The sequence below is a fragment of the Sinohyriopsis cumingii genome, chromosome 15, assembly GCF_028554795.1.
Source record: "Sinohyriopsis cumingii isolate HCF-2022 chromosome 15, ASM2855479v2, whole genome shotgun sequence".
Classification (NCBI taxonomy): domain Eukaryota; kingdom Metazoa; phylum Mollusca; class Bivalvia; order Unionida; family Unionidae; genus Sinohyriopsis; species Sinohyriopsis cumingii.
This window is the reverse complement of record NC_142975.1, coordinates 65,395,998-65,419,111: the sequence shown is the minus strand read 5'-3', so window position 1 is coordinate 65,419,111 and position 23,114 is coordinate 65,395,998. Positions and strand designations below refer to the sequence as shown.

Genomic DNA, 23,114 nt, shown 5'->3' with positions numbered 1-23,114 from the left:
ACCCACGAGAAGCTACTGGCAAGCTTTCTCACATACCCACATTGGCCGAAATCCTGGACTCGAACCCACGCAGACAGAGATGAGATGGCAGTGATCCGTAACGGAGAGCGCTTTAGACCACTCGGCCACTCGGGACCCCGAAAAATTGTTAAAGCTACGTTAAAATCCAAATCATACACACACACACACACACACACACACACACGAAATTTAATTTTGCAAACCTGTTTGGTGTTCATTACATTAGGATCTATTTTGCATATGACATTTGCCATGATCCAAGCTCGACTGTTTTATATAATTTTGCGATGCAACAAGTATTGGGATTGAAGAAATAAAAAGATAATCACATTAAACTGGATTTTTTTCGAAAGTCTTTATCACAGAACCACCGAAAAAAGGTGTAGTTCTTCGCCTTGAAGCCATAAATAAAACATTAATATTTAGTTATAGACAATTGATCAGTGTATCCGACATAAAATCGACGAATTACATTTAGAGTACACGATATTCATCAAGATAACCTTTAGTTTTACTTTTGTCTGTATTTTCAATATATATGATCTTGCATTTGAGTGCTAGTGTGTTTGCCTCCGGTTCTGATAAGTATTTAAACAAACGATAACAATACTACTACTACTACTACTGCTGCTTCTGCTGCTACTACTACTGCTACTACTACTAATAATAATAATAATAATAATAATAATAATAATACTAATAAATGCTTCATTTTAATTGAATCTATCCAACACTATTGTCAGTTGCTGGGTGGAGGATTTATTTAAATATGTCATTAAGAATTTAAAAAACATTCCTCTGAGTCTCCGTCTTTGGACACTGTGCTTCCATGGTATGTGAATTCATGTACCACCTCTATTAGTTCGTTATTCGCAGTGATATGATCGTTGGTTTTATGGTTCTTCATAAGTAATTTGGTTTTCTTGCTGTTCACCTTCAGTCCTATCTGTATGACTTGATCCTTGAGTTTATCTATCTTTTTGCATATATATACATGCTGATTCGAAAACAGTCTAAAGTCATCTGCGTAGTCGATATCTTCCAGGGATGATGTGAGGGTCAACTAATTTCTCTTTTGCGGTCCACATTTGTCTCTTTCTCTAACAATCGACGGCGTTGGTGAAAAGGACACGTGCAAGAATGTTGGGTTGTTTGACATCTTTACTTGATGTTGAAGCAGTCTGTGAGATCACTATCTCAGGGGACTTTACACTGGAAATCTTTATGAAATAGTTTGATAATTTTAAAATTCTTTAGTGGTATACCATAGAGCCGGGGTATTTAATGGAGGGAGTCGTGGTGAAGCCTTTTAAAAGACTATGACGTTGATACAGCTGGTATTGTATATATATATATATATATATATATATATATATATATATATATATATATATATATATATATATATATGTGTGTGTGTGTGTGTGTGTGTGTGTGTGTGTGGTGTGTGTGTGTGAGTGTGTGTGTGTGTGTGTGTGTGAAAATCTGGTAAATGCGGGATTTTCTTTCTCTGAAACCAGCTTGTTCCTCCGTTTTTGCTGAGGTCATCAGCTGTGATGGTGATCCTTTTGAGAATAATTGTGCTTAAGACATTGCAGGTGAGGGATAACAGGGTGATGCCTCTCCATTTGTTAAAGTCCACAACGTCACACTTTGTTGCTGACTTGGCGATGATTTGCATTTCATGTTATTGGTTGCTATGACACTAACTGAGATTAGAGCCACCAATCGTTATTTATTGTTGTCTCTCAATTTGAGATAGGTTTGTCATGACATTTTATCTAGACATGCATTAAAATGAATCCAGTGATACCTAAAATCTGTCTGAGGCTGAAGTCAAATCAGACAATAAATTTTGCAACCAGCCTAAGTCTCTTTTGGTATAAGCTACTACACATGTCTTGAGTCAAAGTATAGCTGCGGCAACATTTCGGTGCACAGTAACAGACCGTTGTTCTGATAGTCTAGGGGCGAACTATTATTCTTAATAAGTTGTATATTCGATCCATGGTCTAAAAAGTTTCGAGAACGAAGGAAGTGTTCATGAAAAGGAATTGTATACAGTTCTTACGAAGCACGGAATGTCAGTGCAGCCTGGGTACACGCTAACAATGATTAAAAAGAAGCCAAAATAGAAACAAATTATGAATGTAAGTCCTCTTAATATCTGCGACTCATATCTGCTTCAAGCACTGACTCCAAGCTGGTCTAATTTGTGTGCCGAGTTTGGTCGTTTATTGCGATATTGTGCCAGCATTACACAATGTAAATAAATGCAAATAACCACAACATTTAATAATGCGTAAATGAAGTATCTGTTGGAGAGTACTTTAATAAACTTATTTTTATTGTATTCAGGACCAGATCACTGGCATCTGGATTTTCCCAACTGTGGTGGAGTCCGTCAATCACCTGTCAGTATAAAGACGGATGAAGCTATCGTAGATCCTGAATGGTTAGTTCCATTTACACTGAAAGGTTACGACCAAATGCAAAACCTGACAATGCAGCTCGGAAACAATGGACATACCGGTAATTCTCTAATTCTCTCTCTCTCTTTCTCTCTCTCTCCTCATATATATATATATATATATATATATATATATATATATATATATATATATATATATATATTGAGCATGAATTAAAGGTGTAAAAATATTAATGAAAACCGGTAATTCAGTGTGGTACAGAACTGGGAACACCTTACATCGAATGCATTCAAATTGATTTCTTCTGACATACGTTAAACTATCAAATGTATTATGATTAATGAAAATGAAAAGGCTCTTTATCCAACCTTTTAATACAATTGTACCGACAATCTAGCTTTACACCTCTGACCTCCATACATTTACACAAAAAGCTAGAAATGATGTGCTAACCTATCATTAATCCGACACATGTATATTCTGCCTGATTGTCTCACTGTTACGATACTATGCGAACTAGGCTGTCTTGTTTTGAAGAAAAATGTAAGCATGATAGTATAATGTATGCACATGTTCAGATGACATTCGATAACTTTACACTTACCAGTTTCGATTACGAGATACTTAATGCATTTGCATTTGAACAATTCTCCAAGGCTTATTGCAACTCCATGCACAATAATCTGCATTTCAAGGGTTGTCGAAAATATTTCTTTATTCAACAACTGGGCAATCGAAGGAATTTAATGCAATGAACGTCATTGGAGAAACGAGTGACATGTATATAAAAAATATATTCTGAATGATAAGTGGGGAATTTAGATCAAAATGATATGAAATGTGGTGGAAATGGTGTTGTGATGCAATAATTAAATTGCGGAGTAAGAAAGTAGAAGAATCCAATTCCAAGAACGAGAAAATATCAATATCTATGACCACGATATCAGGTAGATAAAGAATATTCATGCATAACCTCTGGCAGATATATGTGATTACAACAGTGCACAAACTTGAATGAATTTAAAAATGCGAAGAGTATGATTTACTTTGACAAAAAAAAAAAACATAGTAAATTATTTCAATTAATAATCAGTCAGTATAGGTAAAGGGGTGGTAAGAGATAGTTGACATAAATATCATGTTTTTCGTTGAAACATCCTCATACATGGACAGTCTTGATGGAAAAGTAATTATCCAACTTTGAACTTCAATTACAGTTCAGGTTGATCTTATGGTTAAGAATGAGTACGTTTCCATCACTGGAGGAGGTCTACCAAATGTTTATATAGCCCAACAGTTCCATTTTCATTGGGGAAAAGAAGATAAGCGTGGATCCGAACATGACATTGATGGAACATATTTCCCTATGGAGGTAAACATGCAAAAAGTCAATGTAAAACTTGTATTAATGTTTCTAAAACAATAGAAATCCGTAAAAGTCATGAAATACCTACCTACCTACCTACCTACCTACCTATACATACATACATACATACATGCATACATACGTACATGCAGGTATACACACATACATGTAGGTATACAGGTATACATGCATACATGCAGGCGTACATACATACATACATACATACATACATACATACATGCATACATGCACACATACATTCGTATGTTACGTGTTTATGCTCGAAGAAACAGTAACATAAGAAGGAGTAAAAACAACAAGCTTTGAAAAATTTTACAAATTATTTATTTCCCTTGAAAAAATGCTGTAAAAATATTTAAAAAACTTACGGTTTCCAGACTCAAATCCAAAAATAATCTAAGATTAATCCGCTTTGAAAAATTTAACAAATTATTTATTTCCCTTGAAAAAATGCTGTAAAAATATTTAAAAAACTTACGGTTTCCAGACTCAAATCCAAAAATAATCTAAGATTAATCCGCGAATAAAATTTAAGAAGTCCTAATAGTGAAATGTTCTAATGGATGTATGTTCGAGTCCAGACGAAGAATCCAAGATGTAAGGTGATGACGTATACTGTATCCTTTCTGGTGTTGATTTTACTTACGCACGTCATCAGCATTCGCTCTTGAGAAATATTTGCTTGTAAAAGACAATTCGCTCATGATATATATATATATATATATATATATATATATATATATATATATATATATATATATATATATATATATATATATATACACATGCAGGCGTACGTACATACATACATACATACATACATACATACATTTCAACTTCACTCGTGAAATATTTCCTCATATCAACTAAATAAACAATTATAGCTGATGTCACTAGAGCATTCGACATACAAAAGTCAAATTTAGCAGAAGCTTATAGACTTTTAGAATACATCGATGCTGTAACGTTCTTGTGACCACCATGCCATCCAAAAACACAGACCATGAGAAACCTTGAATGGATTATATTTTGTTTTGCTCATAGCATGGATTGGAATCCTACTAAATACCAAGTAAATTGAACCATTCTAAGCATGACGGCCAGATGTGCTCGTTTGCAAGAGGACCTACTAAACAGTGCATGATGGATTACTTTGTTTAAAGATGACGGTTTATAGTTATATGCAATCTCACGCCCACCGAAGTATAATGCAGTTGTTTTGGAACCCATAAGTATTACAGTGTGAGGTTTGCGCACATGCTATCTATTAGCATCATTGGACTTGTGTTCCATCACAGCTAATAAAGAATTCCTCCATTAAGCACTAAAACAGATTCAAAATCAAAGAATAAGCAATAAATTTAGTTAGCGTATTTTGATTACCAAATTGTTCATTTTTTCCAGGAGACATTTTGCCAACCAATGTAATCATTTTCGCGTTGATATTATTCTTTCCAGGAGACGTAAGCCGCTGTAAGTAGCTGGGTATGAAATAGGGATAAATAAAGCTCGGCAGTGGTTTCATATATAAACATCAAAATTCCAAAGATGTAATAACGATGACAGAAATTCGTATTTTGATCATAAATGTTTACGACTGCCTAACGGAATGTAGAGACCATCTATTTCAGATGCACATTGTCCATTATAACATGAAGTACAAGAATTTCACTGAAGCTTTGAACAAAGAAGATGGTCTAGCTGTGCTCGGCTTTTTTTTCGAGGTAGGTTTTCTTGTGAATTTGAATCACCATTGCCATCGTTGTCTTAGTCGTCATCATCATCTTATTCTTCCTCTTCAATTGCTTCTGCTGATCTTTGTCCTTCTTCGTCTACAAATTGCGTTATCGACTTCACACTATCATCAATGTTTCTTGATAGCCTACACTTTGTGTACAAAAGAAGCCCGTTGATTTGACAACGATCAAGGTCATCGTGACTCAAAGAATAAACTCAGTTTTACAGCAAGTTCTTAGACAATAGTCTATAGATGTCTTGCATTTAGGGTAAGAAATAAACCATATGTTGTGAGGCATATATTTACATGATGAAGATAATAGATAATATTTTTTTCTGCAAAGTAGGCTTAGCTAAAGATCACGCACCTTGACCAAATCTCAGTGTGGCCAAGATCATTGAGAACCAGCTGGACAGTGACAGTCAACGATGCCCTTCTGTTGCCGACACAGAGGACTATTTAACATGGAGCTGGTTTATAATATGCACTAAAAGTACTCCTGCTAAATTAGCTACAAGCAACATGTTGAATTTTTGAATTTTAATTACTTTTAATTACTTTTACAATTTGTTTTTCATTAGTTTTGATATTATTATTATCATTGTTATTAGTAGTAGTAGTAGCATGCCAGCCTTGCATCCTACTGCTTAAAGTTTGTGTATTTGTCTTGGCAAGTTCACGCAGAACATCTATTTGTTTCCATTATTATTATTATTATTATTATTATGCCAGCTTGCACCCTACAGCTTACAAATGGCGTTTTTGTCTTTTCAAGTCCATGCAGAACATATATCTCTTTCCAATATATTAGAAAATTTCCGTGAATTTGCGAAATAAATTAGTTTAGATGTAAAACATTGCAGAGAAGAAAACTATTTTAAAGCCCTCTGATATAGGTCAAAAGCAAAATAATTAAGAAGCTTTGAACTGAAGAAAGAATGCGTTTGTATGCCTGAATAAAGTGCGTATTGAAGAAAAACGATTTCATTTCGCTCTTATCTTTTCCAGGTTGGAAAATTTAACCTTCGTTTTGATCGCATCATCAAACATTTCACAGAAATATCTCACAGAGGTGTGTATGTTTTTTTACTTAAGAATATATTTATTCTTGTACAATGCGCTTTCAAGTGCGAAAACTACAAACTCAAATATACCGATGTATAATATTCAGATGAAATTATAGTATTGCTAAAGCTGTAAACACCAGTGTGATGATATTGCTATGGTTGTAATCACTATCGGTATAGTATTACTATAGTTGTAAACACCAATGTTAGTGCATTGCTATAGTTGTAAACACTATTAGGATATTATAGCCATTGTTGTAAACACTAGTACTGATATTGCTGAAAATACTTCTTGGCATCAGTCAGCCTTCGGGAGACGATAGTGTAGCTCCAAAGTAAGTTTTTGTTTCTCCTTCTTTCTAGCTCTCTTTTCAGCTTGCTTTATGTTTCTGTCATCCACGGCGTTTTTAACGCCCTGTCGGACAGCTAGGCGCTAGGTGGAACTGTCGTTAGCACAGCTCTCCCAGACGTTGACATTGATGTTGGCCGTCTTCATGTCCTTCTGGCAAACATCTTTGTAGCGTAGACGTGGTCGTCCAGTCGGTCGTGCACCTTCTGCCAACTTCTTGTGTAACAGGTCCTTGGGAATGCGGCCTGGGTCTATTCTCTTGACATGGCCGAACCAGAGAAGTCGCCTCTCGCTGAGAATGGAGAAAATGCTGTTCATGTTGGTGTGTTCCAGAACCTCTTTGTTGGGTACTTTGTCCTGCCACTGGATGTGCAGAATGCGCCGCATGCATCGCAGGTTGAAGCTGTTGAGTTTCCTCTCGTGCCTCGCATAGGTGGTCCAGGTTTCGCTGCTGTAAAGGAGTGAGTCGAGCACGCAGGCCTGGTAGACACGCAGTGTGGTCTTCTCAGTGATATTGGAGTTTCCAGACGCTCTGGTTAAGACTGGTCATCACTGCTGTTTGCCTTGTCCATCACGGTGTTCACCTCGGAATCAATGGAGTGTGGGCTGGAGATGGTGGACCAGAGGTATGTGAAGATCTCAACAACTTCCAAGTTGTGTCCATAGATGGTGACGTAGGGAGTAGAGTCTGCGTCCTGCGCCATGACGTTCGTTTTCTTCAAACTGATCAGTACAAATTCCTTGCAGGTGTGTGAGAGGAGGCATACCAGTTGTTGAAGCCCATCTTCCGTGTGTTGTGTCAAGGCTGCATCGTCAGCGAAAATCAGTTCACGGATGAGTACCTCTGTGACTTAGTCTTAGCACGGAGACGGGCGATGTTGAACAGCTTGCCGTCAGCCCTGGTATGGATGTACACTCCCTCGCTTAAGTCGTTGAAGGCGTACTGGAGAAGCATAGAGAAGAAGATGGCGAAGAGCGTCTGCGCAAGGACACAGCGTGTTTGACTCCTTTGATGACTGGGAATGCCTCTGATGTTGCGCCATTGAAGCACACTGTGCTGTGCATATTCTCGTGGAACGACGTGACGACAGCAAGCAGTCGTGGGGGGGGGGGGGTCAGCCTATCTTCTGCAGGATTCTGAAGAGTCCACTCCCACTGACCAGGTCAAACGCTTTCGTCAGGTCTATGAAGGCAATGTAGAGGGGCATCTGCTGCTCGCGACATTTCTCCTGCAGCTGGCGCAGTGAGCAGATCATGTATTCGGTTGACCTGTCGGTTCGCAAACCACACTGAGATTCTGGATAGACGCGGGTGGATAGGATCTGCAAGCGCGCCAAGGCAACACGGGCGAAAGCCATTCCGATGATGCTGAGGAAGGAGATGCCCCGGTAGTTGTTGCATTCTCTACGGTCTCTTTTGTTCTTGTACAAAGTGACGATGTTGGTGTCACGCATGTCCTGTGGGATGTGTCCCTGTTCCCAGCGGAGGCAAAGAAATGCGTGTAGGGACTGGATCAGTGCTAATTTCCCGCTCTTGAGGACTTCAGGCGGAATGCCGTTGCTTCCAGGAGCCTTTCCACAGGCAAGGCAATCGATGGCTTTTCCGAGCTCTTCTAGGGTGGGCGGTGTGTCTAGTTCCTCCATGACAGGCAGGTCTGGGATGGTGTCCCTCGGTGTCAGTGACGATGTTTTGGGTTGCATACAGCTCGAGATGTGCTCAACCCATCGCTGCAGTTGTTTTCCCTAGTCTGTGATGACTTCACCCGTCTTGTGTTTGAGGGGGCGGTCTTGGAGGGGGGGGGGCTGTCGTATTCTTGATGCCCTCATACATTCCTCTTTCATCCCCGGTGTCGCCAGCTGTCTGTATACTGGTGCAAAGGTTCAGCCAGTAGGTGTTAGCACAGTGGCGGGCGGTCTTCTGTGACTTGTTCCTGGCAGTCCTGAGGGCTTGTAGTGTTCTGGGGCTAGGTGCAACCTTGCATGCCAGGAGGGCTTTCCTCTTTACCTCAGTCACGGGCTCCATCTCCTCCCAGTTGGCCTCATACAAGGCCTCATTGTCAGCTCCCACTCTAGCATTGAAGTCTCCTAATAAGTAGAGGCCTTCAGTGTTGGGGATGCTGGATATTGCCTGATCCAGAGGCTCATAGAACTTGTCTTTCTCCTCGTGGATGGAGCAAAGGGTTGGGGCGTACACGCTTAAGATGTTGACCGGGCCTAAGGATGTTGACAGAGGTTCAATGAAGGGGACTAGCGTGTTCTTTATGGCAAAGCCTACACCGTGCTGCCTCATCATAGGGATTCCCTTGCCAAAAGAAGTTGTAATTGGCTTCCCTGATTGTACCGCTGTCAGCCAGTCGGGTCACCTAGAGGCAGGCAATGTCGATATTCAGTCAGGAGAGTTCTTTGTCAATGACGGCAGTCTTCCGTGCATCGTCGATCTGCTGTAGGTCAGTGGTCAGTCAAGTACACATGGTCCTGATGTTCCATCTTGCAAAATGAAGAGCTGGAGTCTTCTTATTTCTTCTTTGAGTCTTTCCTGGTGCGGAGTTTGTGGCCCACTTGTCGAGATGGTTTTCTAAGCTCCACCCACCCAGCGAAGCAGGCAGGCCATGGCGGGCTTCACATTATTGACTGGAAGTTGCCTAGCTTGAGGCGGGCTGTAGCTGTCCAGTGAGACATGGTGATCTCTCCCACCGTCAGAAGTAACCCCTGGCGCAAATCTATACATCAGTCGAGCTTTGAATTAGAACCGGTAAACTTCTACTTCCCGTGTTGTGCCGACGCCGTACGACGATAGTAATGCTATGGTTTTACACATTATTGGGATAGTATTGTTATGGTTGTAAACACTATTTTGATAAAATTGCATTAGTTTTGAACACTATTGGGACAGTATTGCTATATTTGTAAACACTAGTGCGATATTATTCTGATAGTTGTAAACACTATTCGGATAGTATTGCTATTGTTGTAAACACGATTGTGATAGTATTGCTATAGTTGTAAACATCATTGGGATAGTATTGTTATAGTTTTAAACACTTATGGATATTATTGTTATTGTTGTAAACACTATTGTGATATTATTGCTATGATTGTAAACCTTATTGTGAAAGTATGATAGGGTTGTACGCATTATTGGGATAGTAGTTCTATGGTTGTAAACACAATTGTGATAGTTTTTTCTATGGTTGTAAACACTATTTGGATGGTGTTGCTATTGTTTTAACACTATTGTGGCAGAATTGCTATTGTTATAAACACTATTGGGATAGTGTTGCTATTGTTGTAAATACAACTGAAATAGTATTGCTATAGTTGTAAATACTATTGGAATTGTATTGCTGTTGTTGTACACACTATTGAGACAGTATTGTTATAGTTGTTCACAATATTGGGATAGTAATGATGTTGTTGTACGCACTATTGATACAATATTGTTATAGTTGTAAACACTATTGGGATAGTATTGCAATAGTTGTAAACACTAATGGAATAATGTTGCTATAGTTGTCAACACTACTGAAAACGTATTGCTGTAGTTGTAATAACGCGTAGAACAGTATTGCGGTGGTTAAAACACTACTGGGACAGTATTGTTATTGTTGTAAACACTACTGGGACAGTATTGTTATTGTTGTAAACACTACTGGGGTAATATTATTTTGTTGTAAACACTGTTGTGATAGTATACGTATTGTTGTAAACACTATTGGGATAGTGTTGCTGTTGTTGTAAACACTATTGAGATCGTATTGCTGTAGTTGTTATCACGCATAGGACAGTATTGGTGTGGTTAAAAATACTTTAGGGATCAAACTGGTTTTGTTGTAAATACTATGGGAATAGTATTGTTATTGTTGTAAACACTATTGGGATAGTATTTTTATTGTTGTAAAAACTATTGGGCTGCTATTGCTATAGTTTTAAACACCATTGCAATAGTATTGTTATAGTTGTAAATACCATTGGCATACTATTGCTATCGTTGTAAACATTAATCGGATGGTATTGCTATAGTTGTAAACACCATTGGGATAGTATTGCTATCGTTGTAAACACTATTGGGCTGGTATTGCTATCGTTGTAAACACCATTGGGATAGTGTTGCTATCGTTGTAAACACCATTGGGATAGTATTGCTATCGTTGTAAACACTATTGGGATAGTATTGCTATCGTTGTAAACACTATTGGGCTGGTATTGCTATCGTTGTAAACACCATTGGGATAGTATTGCTATCGTTGTAAACACCATTGGGATAGTATTGCTATCGTTGTAAACACTATTGGGCTGGTATTGCTATCGTTGTAAACACCATTGGGATAGTATTGCTATCGTTGTAAACACCATTGGGATAATATTATTGCTATCGTTGTAAACATTAATGGGATAGTATTGCTATCGTTGTAAACATTAATCGGATGGTATTGCTATAGTTGTAAACACCATTGGGATAGTATTGCTATCGTTGTAAACACCATTGGGATAGTATTGCTATCGTTGTAAACACTATTGGGCTGGTATTGCTATCGTTGTAAACACCATTGGGATAGTGTTGCTATCGTTGTAAACACCATTGGGATAGTATTGCTATCGTTGTAAACACTATTGGGATAGTATTGCTATCGTTGTAAACACTATTGGGCTGGTATTGCTATCGTTGTAAACACCATTGGGATAGTATTGCTATCGTTGTAAACACCATTGGGATAGTATTGCTATCGTTGTAAACACTATTGGGCTGGTATTGCTATCGTTGTAAACACCATTGGGATAGTATTGCTATCGTTGTAAACACCATTGGGATAATATTATTGCTATCGTTGTAAACATTAATGGGATAGTATTGCTATCGTTGTAAACACCATTGGGATAGTATTGCTATCGTTGTAAACACTACTGGGATAATATTGCTATCGTTGCAAACATTAATGGGATGGTATAGCTGTAGTTGTAAACACTATTAGGATGGTATAGCTATTGTAAACATTATTGGGATAGTATTGCTATTGTAAACATTATTGGGATAGTATTGCTATTGTAACCATTATTGGGATAGTATTGCTATTGTAAACATTATTGGGATAGTATTGCTATTGTAAACATTATTGGGATAGTATTGCTATTGTAAACATTATTGGGATAGTATTGCTATTGTTTTTCATTCATTACTGTGTAGCATAATATGTAATTCTGTAACCGATACTCCTCCTAGCAAGTAATAGCATCACGTGCTCTCATTATATATTTGTAGCATCGGTATTTGCAGTAACATCGTGACGTAACGCGCACAAGCTTCAGATCTATTATTTGGTAATTTTTAGGTAAAGCAGCTTCTAAAGCGCCTGACAACATTTATATGATGCGATTGGAACAATTAGAACAACTATCGTTATTAACGACAGTTCGACGTAATATCGATGAAAATAGGCATTAGCTTAATTTTAGAATGAATATCGCGATGGTGACAATTTCAATCAATCGATAGGTTAGTCCATTGTGGCACCACGTATAATGAACACAGCGCCTGATTTGTCGACTCATAATGGTACATCAGACCCGAGTTACAGTAATATTTAGTATCTGATTTCTTTAATAAATAAAACAAAGGAATATCTCGGAATTCGGACATAAGCGCAAAGCACAAGTAATACCCACTCCATTAACAGAAAGTTGAATATATATATATATATATATATATATATATATATATATATATATATATATATATATATATATATATATATATATATATATATATATATATATATGTGTGTGTGTGTGTGTGTGTGTGTGTGTGTGTGTATAAGGAACTGTAAGACTTGATTATGTGTGTGTGGATGAGTCAATGTTAAGTCAGTGTGTGGGGCATGGCATGTAGATATCATACGTTTAGCGCACAGACCAAACAAAAGGAATTACACGTGTGAACAAGCATTGCTTGGAAAATTGCAAATTAGATATTTCAAAACAAAACAAAGTAATTAATTCTTCAGATACTACAGAGTAAACTGAGATAGAACACAATTTGTTTCAGCATTAAATTGATGAAAGCAATTAATAGCTATTGACGTAAGGATTCACATGTAGCGTACGGGTCAGGATAAGTAATACCAAATATAATACAGATAACATTTAATGACCAATAAATAGCATAGCATCTTTCATGCGTTAATACGGGACATATTTCATCGTGTGCGACAGAAACGTGATATTTGAAAGAGCGCACTAACCACGAATCATAATTTTGTATCACGGGATGAAATATATTCGATATTTACACAGGAAAAGAATTTGTTTATTATATGCCAAACTTGCTTCTCAATCGAAGTTTTAAAGATTAAAATTCACCCTTCGGCATACACACGTGCTCAATCGCTTTTCGTAAGTTAGCCTCAATTTCAGTCGCATTTATTGGCTGATCCTTTTTTTAACAAAAATATAAGCGGCCTCATATAACGGTATGTTTGCGATGGCACACCCTGTTGCAATAAATAAAACTGGTGAACTTTAATCAATATTTTACACTCTGACCACAAAGGCGAGTCCAACTGAAGTACAGTGCTGTCATGATTGCTTACGGGAGATAAATTCGTAAAAGAGAAAGCGTTGGAGAGCTAAAAGTCTTGGCAAATGCCTGAAACTAATGCAGTTTCTTTTAACTGACCATAACCACAAAATGATGGGGTTTTCTTTGTTGTTCTTGCTGCTGCAAGTATAAATTACATTGACACAAGCAATAAATAGATGAGAAATGTATTTTCTCATATGAAAATAATAATAATAATAATAATAATAATAATAGTAATAATAATAATAATAATGAGGACTTTGTATAGCGCCTAATCTTTACAAGCTCTAAGCGCTTTACAACATTAGACAACACCTATAAGATAAAAAACAACATATAATAATATTATTACAAAAACAAGCACCATGAAATTAGAAAACATACAAAACATGCTGAAATATGCTGAAATATTTAAGTTAGGAAACATTATTAGGTCTTTAAATTCGTTCTATCTTTCGAAATAAGTGAGTTTTAAGAGCAGTCTTCAATGGGATGACTGTGTCTTTGTGTCTCAGTTCAGTGGACAATTCATTCCACGTTGCTGGGCCCTGGTATGCAAAAGAACGTTGTCCATATGACTTCGTTTTCACAGTGGGAATAATGAGTATACGATTGTCAGAAGAAGGCTATATTTTTCAAAATATGATTATATAAGAATAAAAGAGTATGAAATATATTTCACCAATTATTAGCTATAGTTCACACTTAAGTATAAGTACAATACAATTAAATTTACATAAAATGTACATGCCAATTTCTGCTGAATTATTATTTTATTGGAATGTTATTTAACCATTAAATACTTATAAAAAGGTAGGCATTTTCTGACCTTTTCTGTTGTGCAAAGTTTATAAAGTTTGATAGCGCGTGTAAGATTCCTTTTGAATTAATGGGCTTAATGACTTCAATATTCGACCATAAACAACAATATTGTTGTAAATATATTCTCCTCTCATTTCTCTGTAAAATAAACAATATATTCATCATCGCCAGTTCTTAAATTATACATATTTCAAATCACCTCGTACCTAAGTACATTCCTAGGTACACCTTGATGACTACTCGTTTGTGTAATTTTAAAAGAAATCTTAATTTATCACATATGAGTACTGTTTTTCAAACGATAAGCATTCATTATACAAGGAATACTGTTCTAGCTTGCCTGATGACCTGATAGAGGATATTAAGTTTTGCTTACACTAATAAAACAAAATCCCTATTTAATTGACTGGTACCACAAAATTAAACCGATTGTTGCAAATATAGATAGTCTAGCAGAGACGTAACCTGAACCCAATTTTTCTATTATTAGTGTTACAATTAGTGTTATCAGCAACATTTTTATAAATAGTGTATGTTCAACCAATCTTCGAGTCCAAAGGTTTAGCAAACGTATATTTTTAGTTTTCCTACATTGAATATTTCCCCAATTCAACACAGCAAACATCCAAATGAATAGATCTTTAAACCTCTTATAATTGTTTACAAACTTATGTGTGAATTTTTCAACAACTTTAACTTGGTGGAAACCTTATATCTCAGATCCATAAGCAAGCACAGTCAACGAAAGTATAACAAAATTAACATTTTTCCTCACAGGCAAAAATGTGTATTAAAATGATTTCTATAAATTGACAGGAGCCAAGCAAACAGAACTTTTACTAGTTCCAAGAAAATATACATGGGACACGAAAAATTAACTGTGCCAAAAATCATGATTGAGCGATAACACATGCAAAAGTGCATATTCCTACCTAGAGAGAAAATTTCATAGATAAATTTAAAAGAAAAAAGACCTGAGTTAGCGTTATATAAAATCAAAGTCTCTCTCTCTCTCTCTCTCTCTCTCTCTCTCTCTCTCTCTCTGCAGGAAAGAACAACTGTGTCAACTACTACACATTACTTTCGTTTTCTTATTATCGGTTATTTCCCTTGAATTAGAATTCACCCCAATGTGAATAGGCACGTGCATTTAAATATAAATAATGTAAGTACGATGCTGTTTAAAAAAGAATTGTTTAAAAGCTATTATCAACTGTTTTGAAGAGTAAGTGTCTGATGAAGTACAGATACCATGTTACCTGAAAATATGCACAGCAAGACTTCACAGGTATCCGTGACGTAATCATCGAATGGACAGGCAGACGGACAGCACAGAACCAATGTCTTCTTTTTCACTGGTTAAAGGAATAATAAATAAAAAATGTAAAATGTAAGAAATCTTAATCCACGACTGTGGACAAAATCCTAGCAATCCGACTTTTTCACCTAATATCAATATTACCATACAGACTGGGCCCCCGAGTGGCCGAGTGGTCTCTCCTGGGTCAGTGGTTCTTTCTGGGATTTTCCCGGGTTCTTCTTCCACCATTATTACTGGCCGCCATGTATAGCCTATTGTGTGTTGAAAAATGGCGTTAAATCTCACAACAACAACAATAACCATACAGACTACATGCAGAGCATGCAAATGACTTCTGGTGTTTGGCAGTGACTTTGTATTAGTCAAACAATTAGTCAATTGGTCGTCTTTAGGAAACAAAAAAGGGCCTTTCCGACATGTTGTTGTTGTTGTTGTTGTTGTGGGGTTTAACGCCATTTTGCAGCACACGATAGGCTATACATGGCGGCCAGTATTAATTGAGGAGGAAGAACCCGAGAAAACCCCGGAAAGAACCACCGACCGCCTTTCCGACCTGAAAAACTAGCAGATATATTAAACTAATATATCTGTGTCTTTGAGTGCGGTACATAGTTTCAGCGAATAAATTCATTTACTGTCTTTTGAATGCTAAAAAGACGCTGCCTGTTACAGAAGACTGCTTTAAGATGGCCGCTATCGATATCGCTTAACCGGCTTGAAGCAGCTGTTCCGTTTTTGCTTTGTTTTGGTACCGTTTTTCATGATATATGTGCTTGTTATCTGTCTTTGTCTACGTTATTGTGTTCATCATGCATTGGCTGTTTAGTTCGAATGTGTCTCTTCATCTCATTGTTTTGGAAACGAGAACAATTAGACTTTTTCTCCACTGCTACAACATCCTTTGTTGTTGAACAAACCGCCATTACGTGATACTCGCCAGTCATCCCGTTTTCGTTATGTCGGACCCTCATTAATTGCTTTAAATGACCACTCCTTGGCTCTCCACACTACATTGTGCTCCAGACTAAACGAACTGGGACTACATTCACCATTACCTAAATGTAAACGGAAGCGAAAAATTAAACGTCGTTTCAATGCTGGCCGGCGTAAAACAGGAAGAAGAATTCCAATTATTTCCCTTTCACCCTTTCCTGCTCAACAGTTAAAAAATTCGGCCGTTAATTTAGATAAACTAATTCAAATCCCTATTAAATCATCATCTTTTGTGTCATTTATCCGAGAGTTACCACAGCGTATTGTATTATTCAATGTAGGACCACCGGAAAGCGCACAGAAATAGTTAATTTTATCAACGTTACAGCTGCAAAGAGCTCTTCGAGATTATCTACAAGCTAATATCAAGGAACAAATGTACACCACTTTCAACTACAACCTCTCCAGTCGACATCAGCTCCATTCGCAAATATCTTTCAGTTGATGCCACTAAAACTATCGTGTGTTCAGTATTACTTTCAAGCGGATGCGGCAGGTCGTACCAAAGATGTCATACCAAAGATGTTCAAAAATGATACTAACAGCTGCCTCGCTTGGCACTCACCATTAAGAGGTTAGTGGTAGGACAGGTCGGCCTGGTGTCAGGATAATGTGACTGGGTAGGACATCATGCTACATGTCTACGGCATGATGCCTCAGCGCTAGACATCACTATAAACTGCCGCATTGCAGACATCATAGCGATATGACTGAAATATCGTTAAAGCTACGTTAAAAATCAAAATCACATCACACAGTACTTTCAAAACTGAACTATTGTAACTCAGATCAATCATGTTTCGTCTCAATATCTACTCCAGAAACTTTAAAAAGTTCAAAACACGGCTTAGAGTACCACGACCAGAGCACACATCCCCTGTTCTGTACCTTACACTTGCTATCCATTCGATCCAGAATCAAAAATGTTTTTTTTTCTGTGACACGTTTCACTGGCGGACTCCAGTCCAACATACCTATCTGACCTCACCCATGTGTATACACCAGGAAGACACTTACGCTCCTCTTCTGAAAATCGTATACTCATTATTCCCACTACGAAAGTCATATGGACAACGTTCGTTTGCATACCAGGGCCCAGAAACGTGGAATGAATTGCTCACTGTACTTAGACACATAAACACAGTGATCCAATTTAAGAGTGCTTTTAAAAACGCACCTATTTCGACTGCAAGAACAAACAAAAAGACTTAACTTCCTACCTTTCCTACCTTAAATATTTCAGCATGTTTTATGTTTTCTAATTTTATGATGTTTGTTTTTCGTAATCATATTGTTATGTGTCTTTTATGTTATAGGTGTTGTCTAATTTGGTAAAGCGCTTAGAGCTTCTAAAGATTAGGAGCTATACAAATTCCTCATTATTATTATTATTATTATTATCTCAGCTAGTTTTCTAATCTGAGCGGTTCTCATTTTTTCCGTTTCAAACACTTCGACTAATGGATTGAATTGGATGTAATTAAAATGATAGCAGAAAAGCCGAATTGATCTAAATGCTCGCGTTATAGGATGTTACGTCTGATTATCGCGGTAGCCAAGGCAAACATGTTAGGATCAATTATTGACTTTTCGAAACCGTTTAGTAACGCGATCGTTTAATATTTAAGACATGGATAAGATTCCAGTTAGGACACTAAAATGACCCAGATTCATTACTCACCCTTCTTGTACTGACATACGCATCTCATGGACTTACGTGTATGGATAAATTCAAAGCTTTCCGTGAATTAAGGTTATTATTTTGATGAAGTAAGTGGAATAAAAAATGTAGATAAAAAATATCGTACCAATTATCGATAAGTTAAACAGTATGGAATAAACGTACAGTGAGTGGTTTCGTTTTGCAGATGAACACACGCAAATAGAGACGTTTGCCTTGCGTGAGCTTCTGCCTGAGAATTTGGACGGATATTACCGTTACTATGGAAGCTTAACCACGCCTCCTTGCTATGAGAGTGTTATTTGGTCCATATTCTACGAAACGATTGAGATATCTGAAAATCAGGTAAATATGAACCTGAATTGTAATCACTAAATAACACTCGTGTTTTTTGGTGAAGATACGCCCGTTTAATTTGCAACTGAATCTATACAATATCTTCTCTTTGTTGCGCAAGCTTATTCTTTGAAAAAATTATCGACACATATGGAAGCAATGAGTGGAAGTGTCATCATAAGCATGTATGTATGTATGTATGTATGCATATATGTCTGTCTGTCTGTCTGTACGTACGTACGTACGTATGTATGTATGTATGTATGTATGCAACCAACATAACTGAGATATATTGATCTGATGATGATTTGTTCTTTCATTTCATAAGATTTTCAAATACCGTTCCTTTCAGCTGGATCAATTCAGACACACGGTTCACGAGAACTATGCCAACGAAACAACCAAAGATATATCCGACGACTACCGCCCCCCTCAATGTCTCAATCGCAGAAAAATTCACTGTAGCAGACCAGTGGTGTCAATAAGTAAAGCCAAACAGACCAACCAAAAGGGACGTACGTCCGCGTCAGCAACACTTGTCTCTGTGACCGCTATAACGTCACTGATATTTTTGATGAAACTATTGCTCATCTTCTGGTAATAATATACATGTCTATAACTAATCTGAATACAAAATTATAATCAGCAGATAGACGCTCTAAAGAATACAAAATCGTGAAAGTACATGTTATGTTATTTCATTCAGTGTTGAACGGATAGTTTATCCAAAATGCAGAGTTTGAAACAGAATATGTAGACATTCCAAGGTTTTGGTATTTATCCATTTGGAATTGAAACAGATGCTAACACGTGCGCTACATTTAGATAGCGAAACCCTGGGAGAAAGAAATCTTATTATGACGTATGTAGATACAAAAAAGACCGATGTTGAAAAAAAATCACTTGTTAATTTTGTTTATATCTTGTACAAGGTTTTGTAATGTATTAGTAAACAAAATATAATCGAAGAGATCCTTTATCTGTCCAAAATAAGAAATATTAGCATGTATTCCTATCCATAAAAGAGCCTTTACGACTTTGAAAACCGCAGAATTGTGCGCAAGAGACTTTTATCAATCACTGATCAGTACATTGTTAACATTGCCGAATTACCAAGCACCGTCTGTATGCTTTAATTGTCATGATGATGAGTTTGAATTGTAGTCACGTGAGCACTATTCATTCAAATAACGTAGATGTCATAGATAGCTTTATATAAAGAGTGAAGTACATTCTTCATCACAGAACGTACCGACACCCCACCCCGCCCCGCCACATCCCTGTACATAAACGATATAGGTAGACAATTGTTTTTTTATTGGGGTTGTGTTTTTTTTGTTGTTTCTTTTTAATGGCGTGTCCTGAACAAGGTGTCTAATCTACGTCAGGATAATACTGAAGCAGTTTTCCCTGTGACTTTACTGAAGCAAAGTTTATTTATTTCAGGGTATAGCCAGTTTAATAAGTATTATCTCCGTATGAATGAAATCTTAAGTGTGGAAGAAGAGTAAATGTCAACAGTGAATAATATGTCCCTAGATTTGACGCTGGTGACGGAAAGTGAACAATTAAGCGATGTGATAATACCAACTACTATCCTTAGCACCCTCTAGGTACATGTAATGTAAATATCCCCATCACCCTCTGGGTACATTCACTGTAAATATCTCCCACAATATCTCGGTACATGCACTGTATCTCCCACACCATCTGGGTACGTGCAATGTATCTCGCACACCCTCGGAGTATATAAGCTGTATCTTCTGCATCCTCCAGATGTATGTACTGCAATTATCTACTTCCCTATATCCAGAGAATGTGATCATTTACATGTGCATCCAATAGTGTTCACATTTAACAAAATAACTAATATGTAACTTGTGTGAAATGAATGTTCACGAGCAACAACATCCTCGCTAGCCAAGGGTCCGATGTGATAACCCTATCTACACCTTGGCTTATCGGGTAAATATTTATGTGCTTCGGGTCTGTGAATTTCATTGGATCCGGCAGCAAGCCACAACATCCAATCAAAATTAAGTTGTTCAAATTTGAGCACTGTTCCTACATGAGCGAGACAAATGGAGCACACAACTTGAATGGACTGATAAAAAAAGCAATTTTCAAGTACCGGTTTGTGCTTGCACAAATACCTTTCACTCAAATACATCAGTAATGGCTTCCCTCTGGTACATAGTCATACTTTCGATGTTTAACTTCCGAAGTATTCCTTTAAGGTCAATTGCCCCAATTTTCAGCCGATGTACAATTCACCACTCTATTTCATACTAAGGGAGGCAACGCATGAAATCTAATAGATATCGCTAGGACAAAGCAACAGTATATCTGTTCGATCCGCCAAGGTGTATATAGGGTTATCATATCGGAACCTTGGCTAGCAAAGATTGACCAACAAGGAAGAACAAACCTTCACAGTACTTATACCAGGTCGTGAATTGAGTCAGCTTAATAACTTTGGCTTAAGTTTAGATCAAGTCCATTATGTCTCGAATAATACCATCATAGCACGAAGACAGTGCAAGAATTAAGAATTTTTGTCGAAAATGGACACAAACAACTCAATATATATTATGCCTGAATGTCCGGGACTCTGTGTGAATTTGTATGGACTCGATATAAATTGGAGTCATTTCAAATACATGTATCAATTTATCTAGCATAGTATGTCATTATATATATATATATATATATATATATATATATATATATATATATATATATATATATATATATATATATTTCGTTTTCAAGTTGTATATGTTGTATTTGTTATCATGAATCCTCCAGGTGCTACTTATGTCACTGATTTTTTTTTAATGGCTTATTACATTTATATATTAAAATATTAAACTTTATTTCTCTGAAATTTTTTGATTTAAACGTTAGTGTATTTCTCAAGATTTGAGAAGGGTGTATACTTTCGAATAACACTTTGATACATTTATTTGATTTTGTTTCCAGTTACGGGGGCCAGAAAACCCATTACAATACAAGTGTTGTGATCGTCACGTTCGTGTATTCTGCTATTTGGACCTTCGATAAACAAAATTTCAATTCACTCACTCATGTCCATATCTGCATGAAAATTTCGTACATTAATAATATCATGTTGTTTAACGAATTAAGAATCATGTAGTCATTCTCTATAGAATCAAGTTTCCCTGAAACATTACATTTGTATGGTGTTACATGATGCCCTACACAGATTACATAACGACTTGTCGTGATATTCGCTTTCGTTGGCGTACTTTTCCTAGAACAGATTAACGAATGTTTAAAGGACTTCATGTAGTCATCGTCTCTTAAGAAACGAACACACACACACACACACACATACAACCCACCACATAAAGACACACACATAAACACGCACACATATACAATCCCCACATTAACACACACATACACACAAACACACATACATACATACATACATACATACATACATACATACATACATACATACATACATACATTTAAAAGCAAACTTGGAAAGTTTGTAATCAGTAATGTATACAGGACAATTTCTATTTCTATGGCATTTTCGTGTAGTATATACCGAGCAATTATTCTTTATTGACCTTTCCTATAATATATACTGGGCATGTTCTATTGCATGGCCTTCTCCAATAATTTCTATTTTTATGACCCTTTCTCATAATATTGACCGAACAACTGTTAGTTATATGGTCCTATCAAATAATGCCAGACAGATCAATATTTCCATAGGTAATATTACAAATGAAGGATCACTCAACAGATACAAGATTTTTGAAGGGTATAAGATGAAGGTCAACGTCGCGAGATAGCAGAGCAAAGGGCAAAGAGGTAAGGGTAAAAATTTAACTTAGGATTCGCCATACGTAGATCAATTTAATTGGAGACGAAACATTTTCATGTACAATTCCATTCGTCACATAGGTTTGGATTTTGTAGAAATGTTAGAAAAATTACATTTAGTGCAAAACACACTGTGGTACTTGTAAGAAAAGCTACTGATAATGATGCAATCTGGCGACCCAGCGCAGTTGATGCTGGTATAGTAAGTAATACTAACAAAACTGTCCCTGTTGATGCCGGTAATGACTCCATCGCTTGATGAAGAAGAAAAACTACTTGCGTTTATGACTTCAGGTGGTAAATTATTCTTATCATGGTTGACAATGACTAAGTATAGCGTTCAAAGTAAAGCAGCTGATTTATTTACATGGCAAATAGCAACACATCAAGGAGTTTCTGCACCAAGACCTGTATTTATTGGTTTTACAGGAAAATGCTTGAATAGATTCACAACGAAGTCCAATGATATTTGACACACTTGGAGTTTCTAAAGTTGCTTTAAGGATAAATGGACATCAACAACCTTCTCAAGA

At 36.8% G+C, this 23,114-nt stretch overlaps 1 protein-coding gene across 1 annotated transcript in view; it reads left to right on the top strand.

Annotated features, from left to right (window-relative positions):
* LOC149781964 (carbonic anhydrase-like) overlaps positions 1-21,596 on the top strand; it is a 79,083-nt gene extending 57,487 nt beyond the window's left edge. Inside the window, exons 3-8 of the mRNA XM_089936152.1 lie at positions 2,380-2,553; positions 3,671-3,825; positions 5,472-5,564; positions 6,587-6,650; positions 18,572-18,729; positions 19,073-21,596. Of these exons, the coding sequence (XP_089792278.1) occupies positions 2,380-2,553; positions 3,671-3,825; positions 5,472-5,564; positions 6,587-6,650; positions 18,572-18,729; positions 19,073-19,321 (893 nt within the window). The 3' untranslated portion in view covers positions 19,322-21,596. The remainder of the gene's footprint in view (positions 1-2,379; positions 2,554-3,670; positions 3,826-5,471; positions 5,565-6,586; positions 6,651-18,571; positions 18,730-19,072) is intronic.
* Positions 21,597-23,114: the final 1,518 nt, after the last annotated feature.